The sequence below is a fragment of the Cystoisospora suis genome (genome assembly GCF_002600585.1).
Source record: "Cystoisospora suis strain Wien I chromosome Unknown contig_3041, whole genome shotgun sequence".
Taxonomy (NCBI): Eukaryota; Apicomplexa; class Conoidasida; order Eucoccidiorida; family Sarcocystidae; genus Cystoisospora; species Cystoisospora suis.
The window spans coordinates 14,972-28,223 of NW_027155836.1; the positions used below are offsets into that span (position 1 = coordinate 14,972).

The 13,252-nt window shown below is 55.8% G+C and overlaps 1 protein-coding gene across 1 annotated transcript in view; it reads right to left on the bottom strand.

The window, feature by feature from the left end:
- Window positions 1-1,532: 1,532 nt before the first annotated feature.
- The window catches only part of CSUI_006101 (uncharacterized protein), a 12,325-nt gene continuing 605 nt past the window's right edge, over window positions 1,533-13,252 (bottom strand). Inside the window, exons 1-5 of the mRNA XM_068066266.1 lie at window positions 4,896-13,252; window positions 4,178-4,383; window positions 3,343-3,642; window positions 1,898-2,644; window positions 1,533-1,679 (exon numbers count right to left, since the gene is read on the bottom strand). The exon at window positions 4,896-13,252 is cut by the window's right edge and continues 605 nt beyond it. Of these exons, the coding sequence (XP_067921757.1) occupies window positions 2,449-2,644; window positions 3,343-3,642; window positions 4,178-4,383; window positions 4,896-11,447 (7,254 nt within the window). The 5' untranslated portion in view covers window positions 11,448-13,252 and the 3' untranslated portion in view covers window positions 1,533-1,679; window positions 1,898-2,448. The remainder of the gene's footprint in view (window positions 1,680-1,897; window positions 2,645-3,342; window positions 3,643-4,177; window positions 4,384-4,895) is intronic.

The window sequence follows — 13,252 nt, forward strand, 5'->3', positions numbered from 1 at the left end:
ACATCTCTGCTTCTCTCTTCTCCCCGCCAGGGTACAGAAACCCACAAACTCGCTCCCACCACCCCTTCCCGTGGCTGTGTACACGCGACAGCCACCAGGTCCGGGCTGGTGGGTGAAAAAGGAGGGTGACGCCTCGTGGTTGGTGTGGAGAAGCGGTGGCTCTCCGTGTCCGAGCATCCTGAAGCAGACCAGACGCCAGGTTGTTCGTCACTACGCTTGGCGCGCCACGCCAGGGTTTCCGTGGAGACTGAATATGTCTCCTGTCACCTCCAGGTCTCTTCGAACCAGACACAGGATTTGTACTGCGGAAGCGAGCCAGCTCATTACCAGTCGCACCTGGCTACCAAGGGGCCAAACTATGCGGTAGCTGGCGAGTGCTGGAGAATATTGATCCCGAACAAAACAGCTAGGCCGATGCGGCTTCCATAGCAGGGCGCAACCGGCTTGCGACTGAGGCTGGGATCTTGGTGGGCGCTGCCCGCAGGGGAGACAGAAAAGTGTACACATACAGTTAGGGAAGCAGGTGATCGATAGGAATCTACTTTAGTCTTGTTGGAACTAAAGCCCTCGGGTAATGCTATCGAGGCAGGCTCATTCATAGGCTCCTTGTGGGCATATTTCCAGCACTTTTCCTCGTTTGGGGACAAGCCTCAAGTGCTTCCGCGTGAGCAACCTCAGACGGGTAAGGCCGCTAGCGGACGAGCTCGCGAAGGATGTCGACATGGGGTAACAAGTTTATCAAGATAGTAGCCAGCAGGTTGCGTCGAGGGGTCGCTGTAAGCAAGCTGCATTGGTTTGCAAGGGGCCGACTGCCGGGTGGTAGCTTCTTGTACGTGCTATCGGTAAGCAACGGGGCTCCGTCCAGTTTTTCCGCTCCGCTGAACGTCTGCACCGTAAGGCGGCTTCGTGTGTGCCGTGCCACGGAGTGCCTGTCTCAGACGAAGGGTGAGCTGACGGCGGGTGCAGAGATGTCGGCACCGCTGTTGGAACCCATCAGGCGCTGATCACGCGCCTTTGTTTTCTCACACACCGCCGACAGCGTAGGCTGGCAAACCAAGGGGTAAACCACTGTAGCACGGCCTACGTCCATGCGAAGCGATTACACAGAAAACCTTGGGAAACCCCTTATAGCAGGGTAGAACTCGGAAAGAGCCGCGAAGGCCCCCTGCCGGGCCTCTTCCCACCATGGCTGAGTACTGCGATACGAGTAGACTGCGCGCTAACACTTCGGAGTCTCACGCTGGTCAGCATGAAAGGGAAGCAGGTTACTCGACGTTCGGTGCAGAGACAGTGGAAAGCCGCATCCTCTATGGGGCTTAGGACTATCCGAGTTTGTCATGCCGCCTTCGAGTCGAGGCTGCCGAGAAAGTGATCCTTGTCACAAAACTATCCCCCGAAGAGGCCAGCCTCTCATCCTAAGGGTCCGAAGACATCGTGACGTACTCAGAGTAGAGTAGGTACTTGTTCTTTCCGGGCGGACGGTCGCTTGAAGAAAAAGTTGACAGATTGCATCCCCGAGTGCCAGTTACTCGACCTATCAGCTCAATACCAGTCCCCGTGCGCAAAGCCGGGCCCACTTGCACGAAGACCGACTGCTGAAACCGAAGTTCTCAGCGAGCACCGGAGAAGCGGCACTGAAGGACGCACTCGCGTCCCCGAGGAGCCAGTCTAGTTGGAAGCTGCAACCACGACACAAGGTGCTTGAAAACTGTGCTTTCACTACTTTCTGCGTGAGCGAACCTTCATACTAGTTATCCTGTACACCACGTGATATCCAGATGCCGTATCCGAACGTGCGCTGAGAGCCGGGTGCGGGAACTGGGCAAGCACTGTCCAAGCCGAGTAATTCTACGTAGTATGCTTCCTGATGAATCTGCGAAGAATGTTGTAACCTTACTGTGCCCGTCGAACAGCCTGCCGTCCAGAATCTTGTAACCGCCGTCCCTTCCACGTGCCTCTTGTGCTCCGTAGGAGTCACTTCGAAGAGGCAAACACAAAAGAGTTGCACACCTTGAGAACAACCGAGGACCCGAACTGCTATAGCGAGGACCTCGGGCGCGTTGGCTTGCATAAAACAGGGACAAGCCTTTCATCTCTTGAGCGGACCCACTTGGAGCCGCGACTGTAGTTCTCGGCGTTGCCGCTGCATAAAAAAAGGACCTTCACCAGGTTCCTTCAAACACGACATGAGTACTGGCAACTCCTGCCTCCTCCACGCCAAGTTCCTCAGAGTATCCCCTTCAACAACCTGTCCGCTCGTCCTGTATCATCCCACTGCTCGCCTTTCACTTGTCAAGTACCCCAGAAACGTCGACACGGAGAACACTCAGTTGTTCTCACTCTCTGCATACACAAGATCTATCGCGCGTTGTGAGAACCACATTCGGCAGAGCCGAACCTCAGTACCACCAAACATGGAGTGCACGGTAGCTTTCGGTTACGACCCGGTTAATAGCTGTAATTGCCCTGTTGTAGACCGCATTCATTCGGATTCCCGGAGACAAGAGACACATCGTCATCGCTGAAGTCGTCAGGTAGGTCTCCCTGCGGGGTCGAATAGAGAATGGCTGCAATCTCTTCCAGGTAGAGCATGTACGGCAGCACGTACTTGCAGAACACTCGCCTTCGATTCACTTCAAATGCCCTGCACGTGAACGAGCAGCACAAACAACAAAGAAGAAGCACCTAATGTATGTCGGTAGGTGTATCTACACTCCCAGCTGCTCCTCCTCCAGCTGCGCTTTCATGCTGAGCGCCTCCTTTATCTCCAGGATGCGAAGGGCGGGACGGCCAATGATATGACGACGAACCACCGCCTGACACCCGTTCCCCCAGTCTTTCCGCGGTCCAGCTTTTCTGGGAAAGCGCTGGCTTGCTTCGCACAGGTGAACCCGCAGATACACGGCCAAGATGCCTAACAACACCCGCCGGCCTGTGAACGAGTACTGTACGAGCTGACTGCAAGAAAGATACAGCCCTCTGGACTAGAGCCAACAAATTCCCGACGGAACTAACTGACCAGCGCCTCATCCTCGCACTGCCGCTCTCCAAGCAAAATAACATTCAAGCCTCTCTGGTAGCGAAGCTGCTCAGTACACACACACTGCTAGTGGAAGCTTGGGTTCCACCAGTACGTCGGACAATGCTCGAAAGACTCCCTGTCGACAGATCTCCTTCGCAACAACCGAGCAAGCATGAAATCACCCTAGACAGCAATATACGTCTTTCATCCACCTTTTCCTTCCTCGGTGATAGTGTACTACAAAGTTTCCCCTGCGCTTTTTTGTGTGCACCACCATCAAGGAAACCACGAGGCCATTCCTAAACGCGCAACCCGCGTACCTCGTATAGAAAATCTGTGCACCCAAACACGTAAAAAGCCATCCAGCGAGGCTGACGGTGAATAGCTGAATCTGGCGGGCGCCCGGGGGAAGGACAAGAAAGAAGACAAGGAGGTAGACGATGAGATAAAACAGGAAGAGGATTGTGATTGTCGGGGCCCGGACAGCGAGAAGAAGAGCTGCCTGTACAATTGCCACCTCCAAACTCGTGCTCGCCGGTATGAGGGTTAGAGGGTTTATATACCGAGAAGATGGATTCAAAATCAGATGCCAGGTGTTATCAAAGACTGCGAAGGCAAACCTGAAAAAACCAAAGAACAAAGCACCGCGCGCACTACCATGTGTGCGCCTTGATTCGAACTCGCAAAGGGCTGAAGAGCCCACTAACGAAAAGGCAAACTACCTTTCGTCCCCGCACGGTTTGGGCAGCGGCAACGATGGAGCCACTTCTTGCCCTTTCACCGGCAAGTAACATTCTCGGAGCGGTGCCGGCAATCGTCTCCATGCTCCTGTATAGCCAGATGCTCGGATGCACCTTCGTGATCACCCGATACCACGAGGTCTGGTAACGCCAATCCCCGCAGACAAAAGCGAATATGGCTGCGTAAACCGCAACGAAAAACTGCCGATCGGCCCACTGACAAAAGAAAACAACACGACGAGCCCCGTAACTCAGCGCACTCCCGCACTGACCTCCCTGCGGAGATGCTCGAGAATGGTATGAAGTCATGTCTCACTCTGGTTCTGAAAACTCCCCATCCGTGAAAGCAGAAAACCGCGCGAAATGCGAACTGACAGCCAATACAGATACAGTGACGACCTGAATCGCGACTCACTGGAGAATGGAGAGAGCGAGCATCCATCGATACAGCTTGTAGCTTTTGAGAGGCGTGGTCGGGCTGCCTGAGCAAGTGATGCACTCTATCAGCTTGGAACCCGTGTGTCTGAGAACTGGCAGCATCAGGAGGAGCGAGAGGATTGGCTGCGACGCAAAGCGGACTGCCAGGAGGGCAATGAAACCCGCTTCTCCAAGGCGCGAAGTCTGCGGGAGCACACAGGTCGCACAAGACTAGCAACACTAAGGATGCACTCACTTCACTGACGAAAACGGGTCTCTTCCCTTGGACTGCCACAGCGTCCCAAAGAGAAAACACGCTGAAGCGGACACGCTGGTATTTGGTGTCCGCAATCTGGACATCACATGGGCGGTTTCTACTAAACGAGCATCTGACACTCCTGGCTGAGCCTGAGCGAGGCAGAAGCCACGAGTCTCTGTCCGCTTTTGGATGCCCTCTCTTCCGATCACTCGAGTAGAAGCAGATTTGGGATGCCTGCAGATTAGTCAACTAACTAGGACCCGACTCATAACGAAAAAACGGGGAGACAGTACCTCTCCTCGACACTACAATACGCTATGCTCTTTAAGGTCACGCGAGGCCGACCAGTCCTGTTCTCTCCAAGTCCACATACGCAGAGAACGAAGTGCTCTCGCCAGCTGAAATACCTGTCGTCGTGCGTGCTGAAACAGAACAGAAGCGACTAGGACGGACGTACCCGGACGGCGTCTCGACAGATGGTGTAGTTTTCGACAAAACTCCGAACGCGCATGAGGCCGTGGAATGCCGTGGCGTAGACACAGACCAACAGAAGAAGCCAGGCGACGCGGGGGTAGTACTTGGCATTGAATGCATTCAACCACTGTACATACCAAGTCTCTATCTTCTCATCGCTGAACAAACCTAACATGTTCCTAACTGGCATTGCCACTTTGGTCTTCCACGTGGCGCGCTGCATGAGTCGTCTTCGCCGTCTGCAGTTCTCCAAGGCAGCATCCGCATAGACAATGATCCGGGCTACCCACCAAGGTAGCCTATCATGAAATTTTTGCACCAGGTGATAACGCAGCATCTTGCTCTTGTCATGCTTCGCCTTGGAGGAGGACCGCACGTTCGACGCGCGTCCCCTGCTGCGACCGCGCCGGGCAGTAGAATGACGGGCGTCGACCGAAAACCGCTCCGCACCTCCTCGTCCATGGTACCCCATTCGTCCTGGCTGCTCTGTTCCTCCACCTCCACCTCTCGCCAGCACCCCACCCGCCGAAGACAGCCGTGGTAGAGGCCCGCCGCCGGCATCAGCCGCCATTCCTGCGTCGTTGCCCCGTTGTGACGAGGCCACTGTAACTTGGCGGTTCGGCAACCCACTGTGCGGCCCCACGGACGACGCTCCGCTGGGTATGTCATTTTGGCTATGGTGAGGAAAAGAAGGAAGACGACCGGGCATTTCTCCCCCCTCAGCACCTGAGTCCGCATCTTGCGAGGAGGCGCCAGACGCCTGCCCCGGGCCAGTGTCGGTGGGTATGCGATCCTCGGACGTGTATGCCTGGTTAGTCTGCGCCCCTACATGAGAAGGCGCCGTCCCTCTGTCGCCCTCGTCCCGGCCACCAGACACATCAAGGACAGAAGAGCCCTGAAGATCTACCGCTGCGTCTAACCGCTGTCTAGGAGACTCTGACGGACCTTCCGTTTGGTGCAGCTCATCTGACAAGAATACTGCACGACGCGAGGAAGGCAGCACCGCCGCGGAAGGTGAACACGCGCAGCGAGACCGTTTCTGGGGTGGAGCCGAGATGTCCGAACAGGAAGGACTGTGGTTGTCCTCGCCGGAAGACGAAGGCCGAGCCCGGTGAGAAAGGCTCGGCACAACCGTGACACGGGTAGCCCTCTGCTCCCCTGTCTCCTTTCTCTGACGGAAAGCGACCGCTGCGGGCACCGCAGAAGAGATGACTCCACCGCTGAAACCTCGGGGAGACAAAGCCGGAGGCGCAGCTGTTAGGGTCGCCGACAAAGAGACACGTGTCTGCTCCCCACAGCCACCTTCCACTTCTTTCCCTCCGCCTCTCCGTCGTCCCAAACCCTCCCACTGTGGAACTGACCACGACTGGCCCTCTCCAACAGATACGTCCTCTTCCCCTATCAGACTTTCCGCTGGAGGCGACGAAGGGACTCCGGTAAGCGCGTACTTGACGGTCTGCTCTGGTTCTATCTCTCTGCCTTCAACAGACAGACTAAAAGTAGAAGACGACGCATACGCGCTGCTTGAGTGAGCCCTCTCCAGCTCGAAAGGCCCGCAAGCCGCCTTCATCCTGCGCCGTAGATACGAGCAGGAGACATTCCCTACGGACGATACATCTCGGGCGTCGCACCACCCCCCAACAAGCTGATCCCCGTTCTGTGACATCGAATCATACTTGCCGGAGAGCCCTCGAGAGTTTGTCTTGCGCGGCCTCATCTCTCTGCACCGCCGCCTTCTCTCTGTTTTAGTCCTCTCTATGTCCCTCCCCTTACCTCTCCAAAGCAACAACCACGAAGAAAGCCAACTCCCCCGGCGATCGCTTTCTGTCCCAGTTGAAACATTGTCTTGGTCCGACTGAGAATCTCTTCCCTCTTCCTCTTCCCCCTCACTCCGCAGAAGGGGAGAGAGAAGAACTGAGTCGTCATCAATGGATTCGTCCACAGCGATCGGACTCAACGTACAAACGCCTCCGATCGCAGACTTGCTGCGCTCACCGTAATCCTCTTCTAAGCTACTGTTGGAGTCGGCATCGGATTCCGTCAGCCGTCTCTCATCTTTGGACGAGATTCTACTCTCCGAATTACGGGGAATTGATCGTTTTTGTCGTGACTTTCTCTTTTTTCGTCTCCTCCTGGCGGTAAGATCCTCACCTAACAACGACACAGACCACGATGACTCGCCCTTTCCCGTCCTTCTGTCCGCCCTCTCTCCGCTGTTGTGCCATCCGGAAGCCTGCCAGCAGAAGCCACCTGATTCATGACACTTGACAACTTTGTCTTCCTCTCCCGTTTCCCAGGCACAATCCGAAGAACAACTCGGCGAAATGGTAGGATGTTGGATACAAACGGGAGCAAGCGCGCGGCGCGGCGAGACATCGCCACAGCAGCTGCTGCACTCATTGTTTTCGCTAGTCACCACTCCGGGCAAGCCCCTGCCCCGCTGGCTTCTACGGGATGCACCCCCCTGCCCGACCTCTGGACAAACTTTTGGCTCGCTTCGATCCAGTTCACTGGAACAAGCATCTGGAACCGCTCTGCCGTACAAAACTGCCTTTTCAGCCAAAGAAGAACGCGAGTATATCTCAGCGTTTCCCGACGTGTGTCGGGTCTCATCACATGCAACGAGGGAGTCATAAACAACACTGTTTGGCTCTGTAGACATTAGCCCGTTCCCCAGCCCCGACCTCGCTTTCTTGATAACAGGAGACGGCGGCGAACGACACGCAGTCTGAGACGAGAAAGAAGAGCAAGAAGAGGAAGTCTGGACCGACAACTGACTAGATACTACAGACGACATAGCCGGTCTCGAAACAGCAGCAGAGGTAGAAGAGCAGTGTAGAAGAGTAGGCTGTGGGCAATGAGCGACTGTAGATCTGTGAAGAAAAGGCGACGATACGGAACGGCCATGCACCGCTGAACAGGGTTCTCCTCTGCGGGAGGGGGACGAACCGTGAACGGAGAGGCCTGAGTGACCACCGGAAGAGCGTGAAAAGACATAGGACCCCTCAGGGGATCCGGGGCACCGGGGGAAACGCACATCGTCCTGGCCTGTCTGCGGAAAACCCACGGCGCTCGCTGGATGTACGGAGACAGATAAAGGAGAAGAGCAGGACCCTGTGACACCAGCTTTCCCAGACAAAGGAGAGCAAGCAGTGTGCTCTTCTTTCCCTGTCGGTGCTTCCAGCAACACCGGAGCCGCGTTCGGGAAAGGAGGAAGACGCGGCAAAACAAAACTGTAATACTTTTCTAGCAACCCTCGTTCCCCCCGAGAGCCCGCACTCTTTGACGAGGCCGAGGCACGCTCCGGGGGACGACGCGCGTCCGTAGCTGCACCCGGTGTCTCCTTCCCCGTCTCGTCCTCATTGCCAGAGTCAAGCACCTCTTCTGCGCCCTCTCTGCGAGAAAGTTCCCGTGCCCGTCTGACGGAGTTCAAGAATGTATCAAAGAATACCCGAGAAGGCAACGACGGTACCAAATTCACAGTAACATAGCCCGCGCTGGATTTCTTTCTTACGCGGGGTAACGCATCACGGTAAGACTCGCTCTCCGTATGCTCACTGTCACTCGGAGTGGAGTCCTCTTTGCTTCTATGCCGTCGCCTACTGAACGGGCTCCGGCGCCACGCATACGAATCACCGCAGGCTTGTCGTCTGGTAAGGCTGCTTTTTCGCGACCCCTGGTCCTCCTCGCTCGACCGGCCACTACTACGTGTGTCACTACTGCTCGAATAACAGCTACTGCTGATACAGCTGGGCGAGAAGTCGCGGTCGACAGGCGCAGCACCGTGTGTGTCCGCGCATCGACAACTGCTTCCTTCGCGTCCAGACTGAAGCATCAGCCTCTGAGCCCGGCTGCGCCTCGAATGCTTTCCGTCGCGTCTACCACCGCCGTAGTCTAGTCTTCGATTCCTTTGTGCAGAAAAACACCCCCCACCTCCGTATCCCGACGCAGTGAAGGAACAAGATCCTGTTGACCCTTGGCACGCCGCCACGTAACTCCCTCTCCAATCTGAACTGTCCCGAAAACGCTCAGGACCAAACTGCCCTACGCCAGCATGCGGCAATGATGACGAACGTCTGACTCTCCTGCCGCCGTTCTCGCTGTCCTCAGATTCACTCGAGGAACCTTCAAGTTCCGCGTGGCTTCCCTCCTCTGCGCTGCTGGGATACAAGCTGCGAAAGCGTTCAGAGCCACTTCCGCTGTCTCGGAGATTCTGAATTGAGCCGGGGCGATCCCGCCTCTGCAACCTCCTCCGCCTCGAGGTCCGAGAAAACGGCATCGCTTGTTGAGTGTTTCGGGTAAATCCGCCCTCTTCTCGACTTCCGTCTCCTTGAGTTCTTCTCTCCCCATTTCGTAGCCTCTGACGGTGCTTCTTAGCCCGTTCAAAATAGTGTAGCTGCTGATAGAACCAGCGCCGGTGGTAATGAAGGGCTCTTTGCACACGCGTCTCTAACGAAACCGCCTCTTCTGTCCCTTGGTCCCCGCCGACGGCCCCACATGTTGCCCCACCTTGAGCGGACACGTGCCCGGTGCAATCCTGGGACGGCTCTGCCTGAGTGTCACTGCCACGGGAATATGTCTGAAGTGGAAGTGCTTCCATTCGACGAGGGAAGTCACCGCTGCCTTTGCTATAGCGCCCCCAAGTCCGCGTGCTCCAGGCTGCCCTGCTGCTACGGTCAGAGGCAGCACCACGATCGCACCGCCACGAGGCACAGCTCTCCCTCTGCACGTCTCGCATGTCGCGGTGTAAGCACCACACACACGAACTGACTTCGCTCGCAATATCGCTGCCAGGCCACTCTTCACCAACCATATCTGCACCTTCACTCTTCCTCCTGTTCCCCCCCGGCGTCGAAGGCGGCGGCATTGCACGATGCATATATGATTCACTCAACAGCACTTCGCCTGTTGCAGGTGAAAGTGCACTGGTTTCCCCACTTGTGCCCATCTCTCCAGCAAACGGACTACCTGTCCTCCCAACCCCTTCATCACGAACTGACGGCTTGGACGCCGGCGAGCCCGACCGGTCACCTGCCCCTACCGAAGGTACCGCTGACCCACTCTGGAGAAGGGAGCTCCGCTGGCTGGCTCCGTCGCCCCCACCATTGTCTCCACCGTGCAAATTGTCGGCAGCCGCGCAGTTGACGGCAAGATTCGAACCTGAGCCCTCTCCCCTGACAAAAAAAGAGCTCCCTCCAGATCCTTTCACCGAAAAGGTGCTAGAGCATTTGGAGCCAAACCCCCTCAGCACATTCGCAAGCTGTCCTCCTCTTCCGCGGCCTCCACCACCACTGCTACCGGTCTTGGCCTCATCTCCCCTCTGTTGACCGGTTGAATCCCGTACACCGACAGCAGAAACCCCGGAACAGGCACTCGTCCGGCCATCTTGCTCCGCCTTTTCTCGATCTGGAATGCGCGAGTCAGAATGTACACTGCCTTCCTCTCCGTGAGGAGTCAGATGTGCCTTCACGCTATCCTCACGAGCTGTGTTCACTAATCGCGCGCTCCCGGCTCTACTAGGTTCACGAATCGCCGCGACGCTTCCTGTCACAGTGCTGCCTCCCGCTCGGCCGTGACCCAGTGAGCCGGAGAAGCCCCCACCCGTGTGTGTTGCTGTGCCTTGGATGTTTGACCTCCAGTGCCCATGAGAATCCAAACCAGACACACCAGCCGGATGCCCGTAGAAGCCACAAGACGCGGGCCCACCGGCTAAGGTAGCAGCAGGCACGGATGTACCTGTATGATAATAGTCCCGAGAAACAAGTCGGTTCGTGTTTTGAGAGACTTGGGATGCAGAACGCAAGAACGTGAGGCCGTCAAGATGAGGTTTTTCGGAGTTCAGCATTTGACTCGCCTGGGCCTGCCGAGCTGTCTCGCCACCCAAACCGAAAACCGGTGAAAAGACAATGGTGTCCAGGGCAGTTAGGTCAGAGAACGCATCCAAGTACCGAGCGGGATGTCTCTTATATCGTACGATAAGAATGCCCAGCTCATAGATGGTGAAGTACGCAACAGATCCACTAACAATCTGAAGGCAGTAGAGGCCCACGTCCACCCATAAGTGAGAAGGGCAGGCACACCCGAGTGCGATGGAACAAACGACAGACTGTGCGATAAGACCCGCTCCCATCCCAACAACTACAAAGGCTACTAGCCAAACATAGGGATAGCCAGTTACTAAGAAGATGAGGACGGGAAGCTGCAGCGTCATAAAGCCCACCAGCTTGTTGATCAAATGCATGTAAAAGACGCTCGCGATGTTGAAGATCAGAAGAACCGGCATGATATACGTCTCAACCTTGTATTTACTTGTGCGGAACATGCGGACAACCACAAAGCCACACAGAGCAACAATGAATAAGAGGGCTGACGACACCAGACCGAAAATCGCTTTATCGCGGCTCTGGGTCAGGAACGGCAAAGAGTCTGTTCCTACCAGAACGTAAAGTGCCAGATCCAGCAAAGCTACCGCAACCGCGAAATCCTCCCCTTTGATGAAGTAAGCGTGCCGAAGAAGGAACCACTGCATCCGCATCTTGGCGACGGGGAGGTTGATGAAAAGACGAACGGCAGGGCAGAAACAAAGCACAGAAGCAATGGAGAACGAAACAATTCGGAGACAGACCTGGCAGAAAAACTTGCACGAAGACAACCCACGGCGGGGACATCACCCCATACACGGGATACCGTTTGCCGGGAACAATGTAAACCAGAAAACAGCAGTGTTCTGAAGCAACTGACGAGTCTAGAAAGAAAGAGATGCCGGACACAAGCAAAGCGTGACCCCAAGCAACGCCGCCGAACAGTCGAAAAAGAGCGGGGGGGCACATCCGGTCAGAGAACTGCAGAGTCGACATCCACGAAAACGACGCAGCGGTATCCGACATCGCAATCCCCTGAAAGAGACTTGATGAATGGTTAGAACATGAGAGGCAGTCGCTCCTCCATCGACTAGGCATTCCTCCTCAGACCTGTTGCACTTCCTGAGGTGATGGCATGTGAACAAGAAGATGTCGATGGGGAGCGAGACGAAACAAACCACTAACACGGCTGCCCACCTCTCGTGGCAGCGATGTACATTACCCAGCACCCTACGCCGGCTTCCACAACAGATAGGATCAAGCTGTTATGTTACGCAGCGAAAACAAACGATCGCTCGCATGGCGTATCTTAGAGATAGAGGTATACGCGGTCGAAAAAAGAGATGGCCAAGCTCCACGCACAACTAAGAAGTCCCGCCTGCGCCTTCGCAGAGCAAGAAAAACTGGCCCTGCTTGGCCGCGTGTGGAAAAAACTCGAGTTCTACGCCAAGTAACATTCACCCCTCTCGCAGTGGAGATGACGGCGACGTTGATACTATGGACTACCCACAAAGAAAGAGCTAGAAGCCCCCGGAAGCAGGAAAGCAGCCATAAGCGAGAAGCACGAAAGAGAAGGACCGGGTAGAAGTAGGGCGAGTGGGCAGGGGACACTGCGCAAAAATGCGCGCGCCCGAGGGGGCAAAAGCAGCTCGCCGATCTTTCCACGCCAACCCGGGAAGCCCTGACAAAAACACGCTAGATGAACAGGGAGGCTGGTACTCGCCCCCCGTCCAATTAGCTGATGCCGCACGTCCTGGCAGTTAACCAGTAGCCGGCTAAAGTCGTTGCCCGGGAAAGGACCGGAGTCTTGCAAGCCACTAGTCTTGGCGGACGAGAAAGGCCGAACAACTGAACGGGAACGGCACATTGTGGTGGTCAGATCGAAACTGAACTCCTAAAGAGGCAGCGACGGGGCTCAAAAAGTGCAATAGTGTCATCGTGGAGCAACTAGGCGGGACATCTGTTGGCACACATCCAAGCCGTCGGCACCACTTCCAACACCTCTGCACGCGCTGACCTCAAACAGCACCAGCCCGTTATTTCTCTTTTTCGCAACTTTGAAGCCACAACGCAAGCAACTAATTAGCCCCAGCAACAGCTACAAGAGACGGCAGTACTTCCGTGCTAACGCCCGGGATCTTCTTGCATGGCCGGGGCCGCAAACTGATTTTCACGATGTGGCGCAGAAAACTCCTCTCCCGAAGAGAGGGTGGCGCTAGTCATCCAGCATCAGAATAACAGAGTACAACAGTTTTGCCCTGGTCGCATTCGGCAAGAAAAAACCCGGCAACATAGCTCAACGCTTCCGCATACAATGTCCGGAGCAATGCGGTGGGCCGCCCTGGTGAGCCGCATACTTCCTTACACACTAGAAAGTATCAACAGAAGGCATGCCCTTCGCTGCAAACCAAGACCTGTGCACAAGGCAACGCAGTCCCGAGTGAGCCATTTCCCGGGCTCGTCGAGAGATGAAACACTA